This window comes from Scyliorhinus torazame, chromosome X (genome assembly GCF_047496885.1).
Source record: "Scyliorhinus torazame isolate Kashiwa2021f chromosome X, sScyTor2.1, whole genome shotgun sequence".
Taxonomy (NCBI): Eukaryota; Metazoa; Chordata; class Chondrichthyes; order Carcharhiniformes; family Scyliorhinidae; genus Scyliorhinus; species Scyliorhinus torazame.
Window position 1 is genome coordinate 38,319,292 of NC_092738.1, and position 16,923 is coordinate 38,336,214.

Sequence of the window (16,923 nt, forward strand, 5' to 3'; positions counted from 1 at the left end):
TGATGACGTGCTGTCTTTTTGGAGGAGTACCGCTCCAATACCAGATTGGCTGGCGTCTGTTGAGATCTTTGTAGGGCGAGTCGTGTCAAAGAAGGCCAGCACTGGTGCCGTGACCAGTTTGTGCTTGAGCTCCTCCCATTCCCGCTGATGCGACTGGTGCCAGTTGAATTCCGTCGATTTTTTTTACGAGATGGCGCATGTTTGTTGTATGAGAAGCCAGGTTGGGAATGAACTTCCCAAGGAAGTTGACCATGCCGAGGAATCTTAAGACAGCCTTCTTGTCAGCCGGTCGTGGCATGGCTGTGATGGCGCTAACCTTGTCTGCATCGGGACGGACCCCGGACCTTGAGATGTGGTCCCCGAGGAATTTCAGCTCCGTCTGGCCGAAAGCACACTTCGCACGGTTGAGACGCAGGCCATTTTGCCGTATGCGGGTGAAGACACGTCGAAGACGATGCATGTGTTCCTGCGGAGTGGTGGACCAAATGATGATATCGTCCACATATACACGTACCCCTTCGATGCCTTCCATCATCTGTTCCATAATGCGGTGGAATACTTCAGATGCCGAAATGATGCCGAATGGCATCCGGTTGTAGCAGAATCTGCCAAAAGGGGTGTTGAATGTGCATAGTCTTCGGCTGGCCGGGTCCAGTTTGATCTGCCAGAATCCTTTGGACGCATCCAATTTAGTGAATATGTTGGCTCGCGCCATCTCGCTGGTGAGGTCTTCTCGTTTCGGGATGGGATAGTGTTCCCGCATGATGTTGTTGTTCAGATCTTTTGGATCTATACATATACGGAGCTCGCCAGAGGGCTTCTTTACACAGACCATGGAGCTGACCCATGGCGTGGGCTCCGTGACCTTGGATAGGACCCCTTGGTCCTGAAGAATCTGCAGTTGTGCCTTGAGGCGGTCTTTGAGAGGCGCAGGAACCCTGCGAGGTGCGTGAACGACAGGGATGGCGTCCGGTCTGAGTCGAATCTTGTACGTGTGTGGCAATGTCCCCATGCCTTCAAAAACCTCCTGGTTGTGAGCGAGGAGGGAATGGAGATTCGCGTGGAACTCAGCATCCGGGAAGTCGGATATCTCATCTGGAGAGAGAGACATGATGCGCTGTACCAGGTGAAGGACCTTACACGCTTGTGCGCCCAGTAACGAGTCCTTTGATGAGCCCACAACTTCGAAGGGGAGTGTGGCCGTGTACCTCTTGTGAGTCACCTGTAGCTGGCAAGATCCTATGGACGGGATAACGTTCCCGTTATAGTCAACCATCTTAAGCCGGGATGGTGTGATGGGTGGTTTGACCTTCATGGCCTGGACTGCAGAGTAAGCAATCAGGTTGGCGGATGCGCCGGTGTCCAGACGGAAGGCGACGCGCGATCGGTTGACCGTCAGGGTGGCACACCACTCATCGTCTGGATTGATGGCATTGACCTTGTTGACATCAATGACGGCAACTCGGAAGTCATCCTGGTCATCTGCATCACTTAATTGGAAGTCTTGATGCGTGGGCTGGACGGTCCTGACTCGTGTGCGAGGTTGTCGAGGATGCGCCGGATCCATGGGTTGAGCCGCACGACAGCGGGCTGCGTAGTGGCCTATCATGGCACATCTGTTGCACTGTCGGTATTTTGCAGGACATTGCCCTTTTAAGTGTAGACCTCCACAATTTCTGCACGTCATGACGTCACGGCGTTCGTTGCGCCACTGCGCATGCGCAGTGCGATCTTGCGGTGGGCGCGCCTGCGCAGTGCGTCCCTCGTTGTGGCCGTTATTTTTGGCGCGCACCTGCGCGGGAGACCGCGAAAAGCGCGGGAAGCGGCCGCTGTCGTCCGGGCCGTGGGGCGGGAAGAAATCGACGGCCTGGATGCGTTCAACGTCGTGGGCGGCCTGGCTTGCCGATTCGACGGCTGGGGACCCCCTCCGTGCCAACTCGGACGCCTGAAATCGGGCAAAACGGCAGGTAGCATTTTCATGGAGGACACAGGCTTCCACAGCAGACGCTAAGGTGAGGCTCTTTATTTTAAGAAGCTGCTGGCGTAGGCCACTAGAGGCAACGCCAAAAACAATCTGGTCCCTGATCATGGACTCTGTAGTGGTGCCGTAACCGCAGGACTGCGCTAGAATCCGGAGGTGCGTCAAAAAGGGTTGAAAAAGCTCCTCCTTACCTTGCAGGCGTTGCTGAAAGATGTATCTTTCGAAAGTTTCGTTTACTTCAGTTTGAAAGTGCTGGTCCAGTTTGAGGATGACCGTGTCATATTTGGCCTGGTTTTCGCCTTCTTCGAACACCAGTGAATTAAAGACATCGTTCGGGTGGGGGCCTGCGTAGAAGAGGAGCATTGCAATCTTCGAATCATCCGAGGCATTCTGTTTTTCGGTGGCACGGATGTACAGGTCAAATCGCTGCCTGTAGAGCTTCCAGTTGGTGCCTAGGTTCCCCGTGACTTGCATCGGCTGCGGTTTGCCGGTGTGGTCCATGTCCAGAATGGCAGGTTAGTAGGCAGGTATCGATCCACTCCTGTACCATGTGGTGTTGGGTGTTCTGACACACAGATGAGCCAACACAGTTGCATATGGTACAACACTTCTTTATTTAAACTCACTATTTACAACTTGGTCTTTGCACTCTGCACGTGGGGGGCTCCCTGCTTGTGGTGTTTCATCAGCTCTTTCTGTTCCCTTCTCCCCAGACCTACTGACCTCCAGGTGTCGTGCTCGTGCTTTTTATGTGGTTGGTGTTCTTGTCTGTGATTGGTTGTGGTGTTGTGTACTCTGATTTGCCTGTTAGTGTGTCCATCATGATGTGTGTGTTTGAATATCATGACAGATACAGAGTAAAGCTCCCTCTACACTGTCCCCATCAAACACTCCCAGGACAGGTACAGCACGGGGTTAGATACAGAGTAAAGCTCCCTCTACACTGTCCCCATCAAACACTCCAGGACAGGTACAGCACGGGGTTAGATACAGAGTAAAGCTCCCTCTACACTGTCCCCATCAAACACTCCCAGGACAGGTACAGCACGGGGTTAGATACAGAGTAAAGCTCCCTCTGCACTGTCCCCATCAAACACTCCCAGGACAGGTACAGCACGGGGTTAGATACAGAGTAAAGCTCCCTCTACACTGCCCCCATCAAACACTCCCAGGACAGGTACAGCACGGGGATAGATACAGAGTAAAGCTCCCTCTACACTGCCCCCATCAAACACTCCCAGGACAGGTACAGCACGGGGTTAGATACAGAGTAAAGCTCCCTCTACACTGTCCCCATCAAACACTCCCAGGAGAGGTACATCACGGGGTTAGATACTGAGTAAAGCTCCCTCTACACTGTCCCCATCAAACACTCCCAGGAGAGGTACATCACGGGGTTAGATACTGAGTAAAGCTCCCTCTACACTGCCCCCATCAAACACTCCCAGGACAGGTACAGCATGGGGTGAGATACAGAGTAAAGCTCCCTTTACACTGTCCCCATCAAACACTCCCAGGACAGGTACATCACGGGGTTAGATACTGAGTAAAGCTCCCTCTACACTGTCCCCATCAAACACTCCCAGGACAGGTACAGCACGGGGTTAGATACAGAGTAAAGCTCCCTCTACACTGTCCCCATCAAACACTCCCAGGACAGGTACATCACGGGGTTAGATACTGAGTAAAGCTCTCTACTCTCTCTCCCTGTGTATTTTGTGCCAGTGGAGGGGGTGAAAGTGTGATCTGAAACTTAACTTTCCCTTTCTCCTTATAGGCTGATGGGAACAAGCTCCACAAGGATCTGAAAGCGTATCTGAATGCTGTGAGAGGTATGGGGCGTAGCTCTGCTCTCTGATTGCTCTCTCTAACCCTGTGCCCTGGTCCCAAAGAGTAACACGTTCTCATCTTCTGTTAAGTTTAGTTTTTGTCCCATTCCCTTCTGGGAGCACACACTGCCACTTGTTTGATGGACACACCAGGATATAAACTGTAACTTCATTGCAGTGTTAATGAAGCCTACTTGTGAGACTGTGCCACAGAGTAATCCAGATCTGTGAGTCTGTGTGTTTGAGCAGTTTTGGGCTCAGCATTGTTCCCCTCCAGGGTCACAGCTCTCGCGTGGTCTCTGTCTATACGTCTACCTTGAGACGGGTTCCTTGGGTCCCACAGGATGGCTGGCATTGGGGAGAATGTACCTTGTCAGGATATGCGTGGGAACAGGCACAAAACAATTTCAAGCTTTCTCTGTGGAATTCACAACACTCGGATGTTGTCGAGAAGAAACAGATATTGGCAGTAATTCAGACAGGTTTGACATGATCCTCTGAGATGTGCGGCCTAGGCTGTAGATAACCACAGTATACAGGACTATGCAGAGGGGGCTTTATGACCACTGAGGCCACTTGGCATCCAAACTGCCACTCTGCCTCCTCGCAGCTCATTCAGGATTGACCCTGGCACCTCGTTGCTCTCTGTGCCTCCCTTACCCCCGTGGTCTCGCGGGAGAATGGGTAGGAGGGGGGGGGGAATGGGGTTGGTGCTGGGGAGGGTGAAAACGGAATGGCATCGGTTGGCTGCGTCACCCCTCGTTCAATTTTACTCTGTATTGAAGTGAGAGTTGGGCATGTGGTCAGGTCGCATCATTCCCCCTCAGGACTGGGTTCAAAAAGAGGCCCGCCCCGGCATCTTGCCCTCGATATTTCATTGATATTATTACCTGGCCTGATCTGCCTCCATTTCTCCATTTTTCCCAGCAATGCATGAGACGTCAAAGAGGCTGTCCCTCACCCTGCAGGAGGTTTACGAGCCCGATTGGGAGGGGAAGGACGATCTGCTCCCCATCGTCGAGGTGAGTGAGTTCTGCTGTGCTGGATACTGGTCTCCTCTTCGACAAACCGCACCTCATTGCCAGCAGGGGCTAAGGGTGTGAAATGTCTACACTGACTCGGTGAGCCATTGGAGCTCAGAACATCCTGGCAAGGTTTTAACCTCTTGCTTTAGAGATGGCTGCACTGCGCCAGGGTCCCAGGTTCGATTCCCCGCTGGGTGACTGTCTGTGCGGAGTCTGCACATTCTCCCCGTGTGTGCGTGGGTTTCCTCCGGGTGCTCTGGTTTCCTCCCACAGTCCTGAAAGACGTGCAGGTTAGGTGGATTGGCCGTGCTAAATATTGCCTTTTAGTGTCCAAAGATGTGCAGGTTAGAACATAGAACATACAGTGCAGAAGGAGGCCATTCGGCCCATCGAGTCTGCACCGACCCACTTAAGCCCTCACGTCCACCCTATCCTCGTAACCCAATAACCCCAATTTAGCATAGTCAATCCACCTAACCTGCTCATCTTTGGACTGTGGGAGGAAACCGGAGCACCCGGAGGAAACCCACGCAGACACGGGGAGGACGTGCAGACTCCGCACAGACAGTGACCCAGCGGGGAATCGAACCTGGGACCCTGCCGATGTGAAGTCACAGTGCTAACCATTTGTGCTACCATGCTGCCCCTAGGTGGGGTTATGGGGATTGGGCCTAGTTAGGTGCTCTTTCAGAGGGTCAGTGCAGACTTGGTGGGCCAAACCTTCCCTGTCGGAAGGCCTGAACCCAGATTTCCATGCCACCATCTGTGTTGAAACATAGGTCGGCAAGTTATAAAAATAATGTGCCGCCCTCGCCCTTGATTGTTATTCGGAGGCTGACCTTGAAAGCTATGGTTGTGTCAGGACTGCGAATCGCCAGGACAATCCGGGGTACAGACACACGTGCACACACAACTAGAGGAAAGGCAATGTCTTTGAACTCCAAGCGAAGATAACCCAGGAATCACAAATGTTCCCGCGAACAACAAAATAAGGTGAAATCAGGCGCCGGCTGTCATGGTAACAGACGCATTTCGGAATCTGCTCTCATTTCAGAATAATGACCTGCTGTGGGCAGACTATGAGGAGAAGCTATCCGATCAGGCCATGAGGACACTGGAGACATACCTGAGCCAGTTTCCGACATTTAAGGTGGGTCACTGCTTGGTTACATCCTCTACTCTTTGGAAAAGGCAGATCTGTCAATTTTGATCATGTCCCAGGATTGAGGTCCAATTGGGTTACTTCACAACCAAGAAAATCCGTCACAGACAACGTCACCAGGAGTTCATTCCCTCCAGGGGGAACTTTGTGGGGTTCGGATGGACGGATGGACAGACGGGCAGGGGGTGGGCAAGTTGGCAGATGGGCATATTGGCAGTAAAACAAGTATTCATACTTCTTAACATAGTTATCGACAATCATTACAATAAAAAGAAACTATTAAACGATAACACGATTGCACAATTACGAACATTCCAGGACAGAAATAGTTAGAAATATGTTGCAATTGTTTTTTGTTCATTTATGGGATGTGGGCGTCACATGTAGGCCAGGCCAGCTAAGGATGGCAGATTTCCTTCCCTGAAGGACATTAGTGAATTTATAGAATTTAAATGATAGAATAAAAATGAAAGAACTATAACATTCTGCATTTTGGATTCAAATCCATAGATCTCCAATTGGATTCTCCGTTTCGCCGGCTGCACACTCACGCCCGCGGATTTCCCGACCGCGTGCGGGTGCCCACAATGGGAAACACCTTTGGCCGCCTGCCGGGATGGGGAATCCCGCTGCCGGCAGGAGTGCGCCACACCAGAAAACGGGCGCGGAGGGACGGAGAATCATGCCCCAGACGATAATTAAATTCTCAATAATTTACATACTATTTCTAAGTTTTAGAAAGTCGGGTATTGGGGTTGCCTCATAGCCTGTCTGTTCTCGGTCTTATTTGCTGAATGGTGTCTTTTCACTTTAATTCCATCACACTTTTACTTTCATGTCGTTGTGACAAGAGATAGTGAGAATGGGAGGTGGACTTGAGAGTTTCCCCGCAAAGTTCAGACAGAGCTTCCGATCACATAACATTGTGGTCACCTCTGTTGCAGCGATAGCGCTGGAGGTGAATTGGCAACATGCTCAGTGGCATGATGCAACAGCGGTTCAAAATGGCAGATCACTTCCATCTTTCCAGCCCACCTTAGGATGGGCAATAAATGCTAACCTTCCCAGTGATGCCCACATCCCGAAAATGCATCTCAACAAAAGGCCAACACTTGCGAACCCAACAGAATGGCTCCCATTCAATGTCAGAAATCTTTCCATAGAAATGCACGCATGTATCTCACAGAGCTCGCTGTAACTTAGGCAGAACAGGAGGCAGAGAATTGGGAATCTGAGAGGGGGGCGGAGGGAGAGAGAGCTGGGAGGGCGGGGAGAAGGAAACAACAAATTGGACATTAGGTTGGGAGAAGGATACCGTGAATTGGGACTCGGGATAGTGTGGGGGTGGCAGTGTCATTGAATAGAATCCATAGAATCCCTACAGTGCAGAAGGAGGCCATTCGGCCCATCGAGTCTGCACCAACCCTCTGAAAGAGCACCCTACCCAGGCCCACTCCCCCGCCCTATCCCCATAACCCCACCTAACCTTTGGATACTAAGGGGCATTTGTTCATGGTGAATCCACCTAACCTGCACATCTTTGGACACTAAGCGACAATTTAACACGGCCAATCCACCTAACCTGCACATCTTTGGACACTAAGCGACAATTTAACATGGCCAATCCACCTAACCTGCACATCTTTGGACACTAAGGGACAATTTAACACGGCCAATCCACCTAACCTGCACATCTTTGGACACTAAGGGACAATTTAACATGGCCAATCCACCTAACCTGCACATCTTTGGACACTAAGGGACAATTTAACATGGCCAATCCACCTAACCTGCACATCGTTGGACAGTAAGGGACAATTTAACATGGCCAATCCACCTAACCTGTACATCTTTGGACACTAAGGGACAATTTAACACGGCCAATCCACCTAACCTGTACATCTTTGGACACTAAGGGGCAATTTATCATGGCCAATCCACCTAACCTGCACATCTTTGGACACTAAGGGACAATTTATCATGGCCAATCCACCTAACCTGCACATCTTTGGACACTAAGGGACAATTTAACATGGCCAATCCACCTAACCTGCACATCTTTGGACACTAAGGGACAATTTAACATGGCCAATCCACCTAACCTGCACATCGTTGGACAGTAAGGGACAATTTAACATGGCCAATCCACCTAACCTGTACATCTTTGGACACTAAGGGACAATTTAACATGACCAATCCACATAACCTGCACATCTTTGGACTGTGGGAGGAAACCGGAGCACCCGGAGGAAACCCACGCAGGCGCGGGGCGAACATACAAACTCCACCCAGTCACCCAAGGCTGGGCCCCTGACACTGTGAGGCAGCAGTGCTAACCACTGTGCCACCATGCCATGTGGAGAGTCACAGTGGGCGAAGGAGATACACTGTTCAGTTTGCCAGCTGCCACCACAGGGCTGAGCAGCTTTAACGATCAAGGAGGCCAGCAGTAAGTGGAAAAAGCTTTATTTTACTTTGAACACTAAGGTGCCCATGGCAGGAACTATATGCCAACCCCAGTCCCCGTTTGGTCAAACAACATGCCGATCCCTGCTCGGGCCGGCTTTTATGCTCGGGTTAACGAGCCCCAGTTGGGTGGGCCTCTGCCCCCTACCTGGGAATCTCGTACTCCACGAGCCCCAGGGGGAGATTGATAGCGGTTTTCCCATGGGCCTCATGGCGGTTATGACAACAATCAGTGTTGAGATTGACACAGCGGTCACTATGGAAACAGTGAATTAATCGTCTGTTGCCAGGTCAGTAGGCTGTAAACCCACGAAGGAAGACTGATTTGTAGTTCCAAATTAGAATGAGACATCACATTGGATTAAAAACCTAGGCCCAGGCTTTTTAACCTCATCGGCCTGTGTGACATTCACCAGTGAATGGGCGGGATGCAGCCATTGGCACGCAGGAAAGTGTCGGGACAGAAATCTGGAGCTTGTCTCTGAAGCAGCTCTTGGTCATGCTCCATCCTATTCCTGTTAGCTTCACCAGAACCACCTCCTCCAAGTAGCACACTGGTCCCCCGATTCCAGCCTTCCATTCATTTACCTCCCCCATCCCTCCATTCAGTCACCTGGGCCCCGTCCTCTGCAGTCATGTCTCGCCACCTCGGAAAGCCATCTTTCCCAACAAGGTTATTCTCACCTTCCCTGACCTCTCCCAGCTTGTTTTCCTTCACATCTATTTCAGAAGCTCTGCAGAACCTTTCACTTTGCATTCACGGTTGTTTAAGTGCGACCTGTTGAATCGTAGAAAATGAAAATGCTGTAACAACTTCAGCTAGTCAGCCAGCTTCTGAACGGGTAAAGTTCACACAATGTCAGAGGAGGACCCTATATCATGACACCACACCAGAAGATTTGAACCCCACCATCCTGGTAGAAACTGGAGTTGGTGGACAGCTGAGATGTCTCAGGATACTTTCGGAAGTTGGAATGAAATGAAAAGTAAAGAATTAGATTCAAAAATGAACTGATAGATACTTTGTTAAGCAAAGTGGAAATTAGCAGTCTAGGGACCTCGATCATAGCTACAACCAGTTGCAAAGCAGTGTTCCCTCAGAAAATCATTCTGTCGCGCAGAAACAAAAAGGGAAGACCCCATAAATGCTACCCTAAACTATAAGCACGGTTCCCAAAAGAAGGCTACAATGCCTGTGCGGTAACTATTTTCTGGATTTGGCTCATACTGTTAAAACCTATGGGATGTTGTTTTGGGGAATATGTATGCTCGGTGTTTAGGAAAGTAGATAGATTTAGATTGGAGGGTACTTTATGGGTACTGTCTGGGTCACCATTATTGTAGTTAATGATAAATATCCTTTACTGTTGCTTGTCTCCTGTTTTGAAGTTCAATAAGTGTTTTGTTATATGAATAATTTACTACAAGACTGGCCTCTTTCCTCGCCGGCTTTCGTCTCTATTCTCACAGTTTTTCCAAATCTCAAAAATAAATTGGTGAGGATCATAGAATCCCTACAGTACAGAGGAGGCCATTTGGCCCATCAAATCTGCACCAACCCTCCGAAGGAGCACCCTAACCTAGGCCCACTCCCCCGCCCTATCTCCATAACCCTTTGGACACTAAGGGACAATTTAACATGGCCAATCCACCTAACCTGTACATCTTTGGACACTAAGGGACAATTTAACATGGCCAATCCCCCTAACCTGCACACCTTTGGACAATAAGGGACAATTTAACATGGCCAATCCACCTAACCTGCACATCTTTGGACACTAAGGGACAATTTAACATGGCCAATCCACCTAACCTGCACATCTTTGGACACTAAGGGACAATTTATCATGGCCAATCCACCTAACCTGCACATCTTTGGACACTAAGGGACAATTTATCATGGCCAATCCACCTAACCTGCACATCTTTGGACACTAAGGGACAATTTATCACGGCCAATCCACCTAACCTGCACATCTTTGGACACTAAGGGACAATTTAGCATGGCCAATCTACCTAACCTGCACATCTTTGGACACTATGGGACAATTTAACATGGCCAATCCACCTAACCTGCACATCTTTGGACACTAAGGGGCAATTTAACACGGCCAATCCACCTAACCTGCACATCTTTGGACACTAAGGGACAATTTAACACGGCCAATCCACCTAACCTGCACATCTTTGGACACTAAGGGACAATTTATCGTGGCCAATCCACCTAACCTGCACATCTTTGGACACTAAGGGACAATTTAACATGGCCAATCCACCTAACCTGCACATCTTTGGATACTAAGGGGCAATTTAACACGGCCAATCCACCTAACCTGCACATCTTTGGACTGTGGGAGGAAACCGGAGCACCCGGAGGAACCCCACACAGACACGGGGAGAACTAGCATTCCTCATTTCCCTTCTGGGATTTGGAATGCTCTTGGGGTTCGTAACAATACTTACTGCCCGGAACTCACCAACTACAACTTTCACTCAGGCTTCACGTTCGATGGCTAAGCCGCCTGATCAGTGTTGGTGGGGTCCTTCTTTAAATACGTAGCCCCCACTATCATTTAACTCTGGCCTGGGTGCATAGGGAAGCTCCCCCCAGGTCGCCCCACACCCCAGTCGCCCCCAGCCGAAGACCAGTCAGGGAAAAAGGAGCTACAAAGGCATCTTTTACACTTTGAGTATAGGGTCAGGAGGAGCAGGAATAATCCTCAGGGTCCCACAAGGGAGGTTTAGGCCCCCCATGCCCCAGACACCCACCTGTATCCACACTTTCCTGCAGCAAATGGCTACATCCTGCCCACTCGCTGGTGGAATGCCACAGAGGCCGGTGAGTTTAAAAAGCCTGGGCCTAGTTTTCTGCTACGGCGGGAGTTTCATATTTTTTTGCCAGTAAACGCCAAAAATCGAATCAAAATTAAAATTTGAGCCCAAATGTTGATCTCTCTGCCTTCTTTCAAATGCTGACAGCAACCTTTGGGTACAGTTCCAGCCCTACTCACAGACAATGCCCGCAAATACCCCTTTACAAAATGGAAGAATTTTGCATCTGTGTATGTTATAAATTCCAAAACTATCCTCATATTTCTTGACGTATCGACAGCCTTTGACATGGTTGGCCACATCATCTTCCTACAACTCCTTCTCCATTGTCTTCCAACTGCTCTCTCCCGGTTCCATTCTTATCTATTGTGGTAGTCAACACTGTTGTATTATATTGTATATATGGGTATTACGGTAAGGCCCCTGTACTACAGGTATGAGGGTAGATCCCTGGCTCCGCCCAGTAGGCGGAGTATAAATGTGTGTGCTCTCCGAACAGCAGCCATTTCGTAAGCTGCTGTAGGAGGCCACACATCTCTGTGTAATAAAGCCTTGATTACATTCTACTCTCGTCTCGTCGTAATTGATAGCGCATCATCTATTTAATGGTAGCCAGGATATCCCTTGCAATGGCTTCTTTTCCCACTCTCATACTCGTACCTCTGGGGTTCCCAAAGGATCTACCCTCAGTCCCCTCCGATTTTCCAGCTCCGTACATCCCCCTCGACAACATCATCTGAAAACACATCAGGTTTCTTATATGCAGAGAAAACCCTCAATTCGACCTCACCACCATTTCTTTTGACCCTTCTCCATTGTCTCTACTGCCAGATTTCTTATCTGACATCCAGTTAAATATATGGAAGGCCAAAGCCATTGTCTTTGGTTGTCGAGACAACCCCTTCTGATCACAGTCACGGACTAATGAGTCACGATCTCAGCGTTCTACTTGCCCCTGAGGCAACCTTTCAACCACCTAAGACTGCCTATTTCCTCGTCCATATTATCGACCAACTTCACACCTGTCTCAGCTGATCGGCTGCTGAAACCCTCATCCATGCCTTTGTTACCTCCAGACTTGACTATTCCCTCACTCTCCTGGCTGTCCCCCCCCACATTCTATCCTCCGTAAACCTGAGGTTATCTAAATCTCTGCTGCCCTGTGTCCTAACTAGCATCAAGTCCCCTTTACTCAGCATCCCCTGTGCTCGCTGACAGACATCAGGCAGGATTCTCCGTCTCCGACGCCAAATTCGCGTTCGGCAATCGGCCAGAGAATCCCCGTTTGCGCTGAAATCGGGGGCGCCGCTGCTTTTGCGATGCGCCACCCCCTCTAAAACGGCGTAAGGGTGGCCTCAGGACGTTACCTGAGGCCCTCCCACGATGCTCCGTCTCCGATGGGCTGGGTTCCCGATGGCGTGGGACACCCATGCTTTTTATTTTCGTGAACGCGGCGTCTGCAGACTGAGTCCAGCGCCTCCTCAGTCGGATGGGAGTCGTTCTGCGGGCAGGAGGGGCTTTGGCGGGGGCTGGGGGCACTGGAGGGGGGTGGTCCGGGGATGGCGAGCCTAGCCAAAAGGGAGCATTATTTGGCAGACCGGGTCCGCGCGCGGTCGCCGCCATGCTGCACGTTGAGGCCGCTGCAGGTCGCCGCTGTGCCCACTCGCGGCCACGGACCCGGCAATTCTCCGGCTGTATCCACAGCGTAAAGTTGGGGGCTTTACGCTTGCCTGCCTGCCAGCCCCCCACCAGACAGAGGATCGGTGCAGCTTTTGTGCCCTTTTTTTCGGGTGTAAAAAGCCACGGTTCCCAAGCACGTCAGCACTTTGTCAGTTAAGCAATGTCTTGATTTTGAAATTCTCATCCTTGTTTGCAAATCCCTCCATGTTCTCGCCCCCTCCCTATCTCTGGAATCTCCTCCAGCCCCACAACCCTCCGGGGTCTCTGTGCTCCTCTAATTCGGGCCTCTTGTTCACTCCTGATTTTAATTGCTCCGCCAATGGCGGCCGTGCCTTCAGCTGTCTGGCTCCCATGCTCTGGATTTCCCCCCCTCCAAACCCCTCCACCCCCTTTTTACCTCATCTTCTCCCCCTTTAAGATACTCCTCAAACCCGTCCACTTTGATGAGGCTTTGATCATCGTCCCTAATATCTCCTCATGTGGTTCAGTGTCAAATTTTGTTTTACAATTTTCCTGTGAAGCAATTGGGGATGTTTTATCATGCGAAAGGCCAGATACTGATGTAGGCTATTGCCGATGGCGATAATGAATCCATTCCCTGAGAAACAAACTCATCAGTCAAGGTTAAAACAAAATCACCAACTGCTGTACATCCCAGGGAGTTTCGTGTTGAGGCAATTGTTTTGTTCTGCTCTTGATGCAGCATACGCTGCTTCCTTGATGTGCACTCTGACAAAGGAAGGTTCAGACTTGGAGATAGCTTCAACACGTTTATTAAACTGTTAACAATTTTCCTCCTTGGATTCAACGCTACTGTTAATCCTGCTATCGCTACTCAGACTGACGAACCAGTCCGCTACAATCCACGTGGTGGGTGTGATGTTCAATCAACACTGTGTCTGTACTCACTGAGAGTCTCCACTGGAAAGAGACTGAGCATATATGCTGTGTCCTTTTATATGGGTTGGTGTAATGCCCTCCTGTGGTAGTGTCACCTCTGGGTGTATCGTGACTGCCCATTGGTTGTGTCCTACCTTACTGACCTATTGGTTGACTGTCTGTGTGTCATGTCTCTGGTGCTGCCTCTGGTATCTATCTAGTCTACGTCTATTTACATTAACCCCTTGTGTGTTTACAGTGATGCATATCACCACAGCAATGTGTAACCCAAAATTTATTTTCTCGCCCCTCAGAAACGTATTGCGAAACGAGGGCGTAAACTGGTGGATTATGACCGTTTCCGACACCATCTTGAATCTCTGCAAAGCGCAAAGAAGAAAGATGAAGCGAAGATCACCAAGGTAACTCACATATGGTACGATCGTAGGGCGTCCCGGAGGGCAGTCAGACCCTTCCACCCCATTCCCAGAGCCTGTGGCCTACGAGGTCACCATGGAAACGGAAAGGCCCTCACACCAAGAAGTGTGAAATAGAAGCAGGAAATGTCAGGGAAACTCAGCGGTTCGGTGGAGAGAGAAACAGAGTTAACCTTTCAGGTCGATGACCTTTCACCTCACAGTATGAGGGAGCTGGACGACCATCAAGAGAGATGCAGTCAGTCACACGGGATGCGGCGGGGAGAAGTTACTGATTGACAGTGCGTTGAAAGCTGCGTGTTGCGTCTTGGGCGAACGGGCAGTGTTACATTCTTGACTCCTCATTTTTCAGGCTGAAGAGGAATTTATTACGGCCCAGAATGAGTTTGAAGAGCTCAATGCTCAGCTTCGTGAGGAACTGCCAGAGCTGTGGAACAGGTACGGTATGCTTCAGTAATCATGGGAATCATTGCAAAGAATGGCACTGGCGAACTACCCTCAGTTATGTAAATGCTTGAGAGGCTTCTGACAACAATGTGACCTTGAACTGTTCTGTAAAAGGCTGACAGAATTGGGATTGTGAATGGTTTGTGACAGAGGGGCACAGGGGAAACTAGGGCTTCTTGAAGAAATGACTCCTATTGTATTAATACAGTATTTCTGTCCAGGTTCCAATCAGTATTTAATGTGTTAATACACTGGTGCATTATACATGTTCCCAGCATGCATTGGACAAGTCCATGAACCTTGCTGGCACCTTGTGACGAAACCTGACTCTCAGGAAAGCCGTCCAATATCTTTGGCCAACTTCCCGACTGTCATGCCCGATTCATCATCTGAAACCCCACATTGGGCTGATGGCTACCCCCAAAAGACCTGCCCGATGCCAACAGAGGCAGACAATGCACCTCCTCCACTTGGAGAATATCACTAAATGCTGGCAGCCTTTTGAGTGACCAAATTGACAGAATCACTCTCTGTAAAACCCAAATATCCCAAGCGGCCAATCAGTCAGTAGTAACACTTTCGTGAGTGCCAATGACTGCATCCTGCTCATTCACTGGTAGAATGTGCGGGCGGCACGGTGGCACAGTGGTTAGCACTGCTGCCTCACAGCGCAAGGGACCCGGGATCGATTCCCCGCTGGGTCACTGTCTGTGTGGAGTCTGCACGTTCTCCCAGTGTCAGCGTGAGTTTCCTCCGGGTGCTCCGGTTTCCTCCCACAGTCCAAAGATGTGCAGGTTAGGTGGATTGGTCATGATAAATTGTCCCTTAGTGTCCAAAGATGTACAGGTTAGGTGGATTGGCCATGTTAAATTGTCCCTTAGTATCCAAAGATGTGCAGGTTAGGTGGATTGGTCATGATAAATTGTCCCTCAGTGTCCAAAGATGTACAGGTTAGGTGGATTGGCCATGATAAATTGTCCCTTGGTGTCCAAAGATGTGCAGGTTAGGTGGATTGGCCGTGATAAATTGTCCCTTAGTGTCCAAAGATGTGCAGGTTAGGCGGGGTTTCGGGGATAGGGCAGGGATGTGGACTTAGGTAAGGTGCTCTTTCAGAGGTTCAGTGGTAACTTGATGGGTCGAGTGGCCTCCTTCTGCACTGCAGGATTTCTATGATTCCATAATTCTTATCTGAATGCCACAGAGGCCTATGAGTTTAAAAAGCCTGGGCCTAATTTTCAGCTGCATCTAATCCCCTGCTGTACCTGAGCGGCAGCGCAGGGCTCCAAGGTGCCCTTGTACCGCAGGGTAGACAGGAGAGCGATTTAAAATTGGACAGGAGCCTGACTTGGGTTATCCCATCAGCCTTGTTTGTAAGTATCATATGACTTCAACTGAAGTGACTACTGCTCCTGCCCTCAATGGGTGACACGTGCAGTTCCATCTATTTTGTGTTGCTGCCCACTGATGCGACCATCAATTCACGCGAGACAGAGAGTTGAAGTGAACAGTGGCTTTAATCGACTAGAACAGTGCCTGCCTGCGACTGCTCTGCTAGTGAGAGCCGCCTAAAGGGCAGCTGCTCTATATACCTCCCCTCAAGGGGGCGGAGTCAGGGGCGGAGCCCACAAGGGCACCAACATGATACATTCCATGTAGTACAGTACAATGGTCCATAGGTGGAGCCCACATGGGCAACAGCGTGATACATTCCATGTAGTACAGTACAATGGTCCATAGGTGGAGCCCACATGGGCAACAGCGTGATACAATGTGATACAGTGGTGAATGGTTAGTGCAATACGATCACCACACCCACTTTCAAAGTGTTGAAATGGTGATCGCCGTGGTGACAGCTGACTCCTTCTCTTACAGCCGTATCGGATGTTACGTGACTATCTTTCAGAACATGTCAAACTTACGGGATATTTTCTACCAGGAGATGAGCAAGGTAAAAAATGGCGTTGTTGCACACTTGGGATTGGTCAAAATCACCAGAAATATGGACCACATCAAAGGATAACAGGGATTTTAGAAGATCCCAACATGCAGCAAAAGACGATGCTGTATCTAACCCCGTGCTGTACCTCTCCTGGGAGTGTTTGATGGGGACAGTGTAGAGGGAGCTTTACTCTGTATCTAACCCCGTGCTGTACCTGTCCTGGGAGTGTTTGATGGGGACAGTGTA

At 50.0% G+C, this 16,923-nt stretch overlaps 1 protein-coding gene across 2 annotated transcripts in view; it reads left to right on the forward strand.

Moving 5' to 3' along the window:
- LOC140405312 (uncharacterized) overlaps positions 1-16,923 on the forward strand; it is a 266,780-nt gene that overhangs the window by 181,332 nt on the left and 68,525 nt on the right. For both annotated transcript variants that reach the window (XM_072493602.1, XM_072493603.1), the window contains 6 exons: positions 3,759-3,813; positions 4,738-4,832; positions 5,890-5,985; positions 14,169-14,276; positions 14,644-14,729; positions 16,611-16,686. In XM_072493602.1, the coding sequence (XP_072349703.1) occupies positions 3,759-3,813; positions 4,738-4,832; positions 5,890-5,985; positions 14,169-14,276; positions 14,644-14,729; positions 16,611-16,686 (516 nt within the window). The remainder of the gene's footprint in view (positions 1-3,758; positions 3,814-4,737; positions 4,833-5,889; positions 5,986-14,168; positions 14,277-14,643; positions 14,730-16,610; positions 16,687-16,923) is intronic.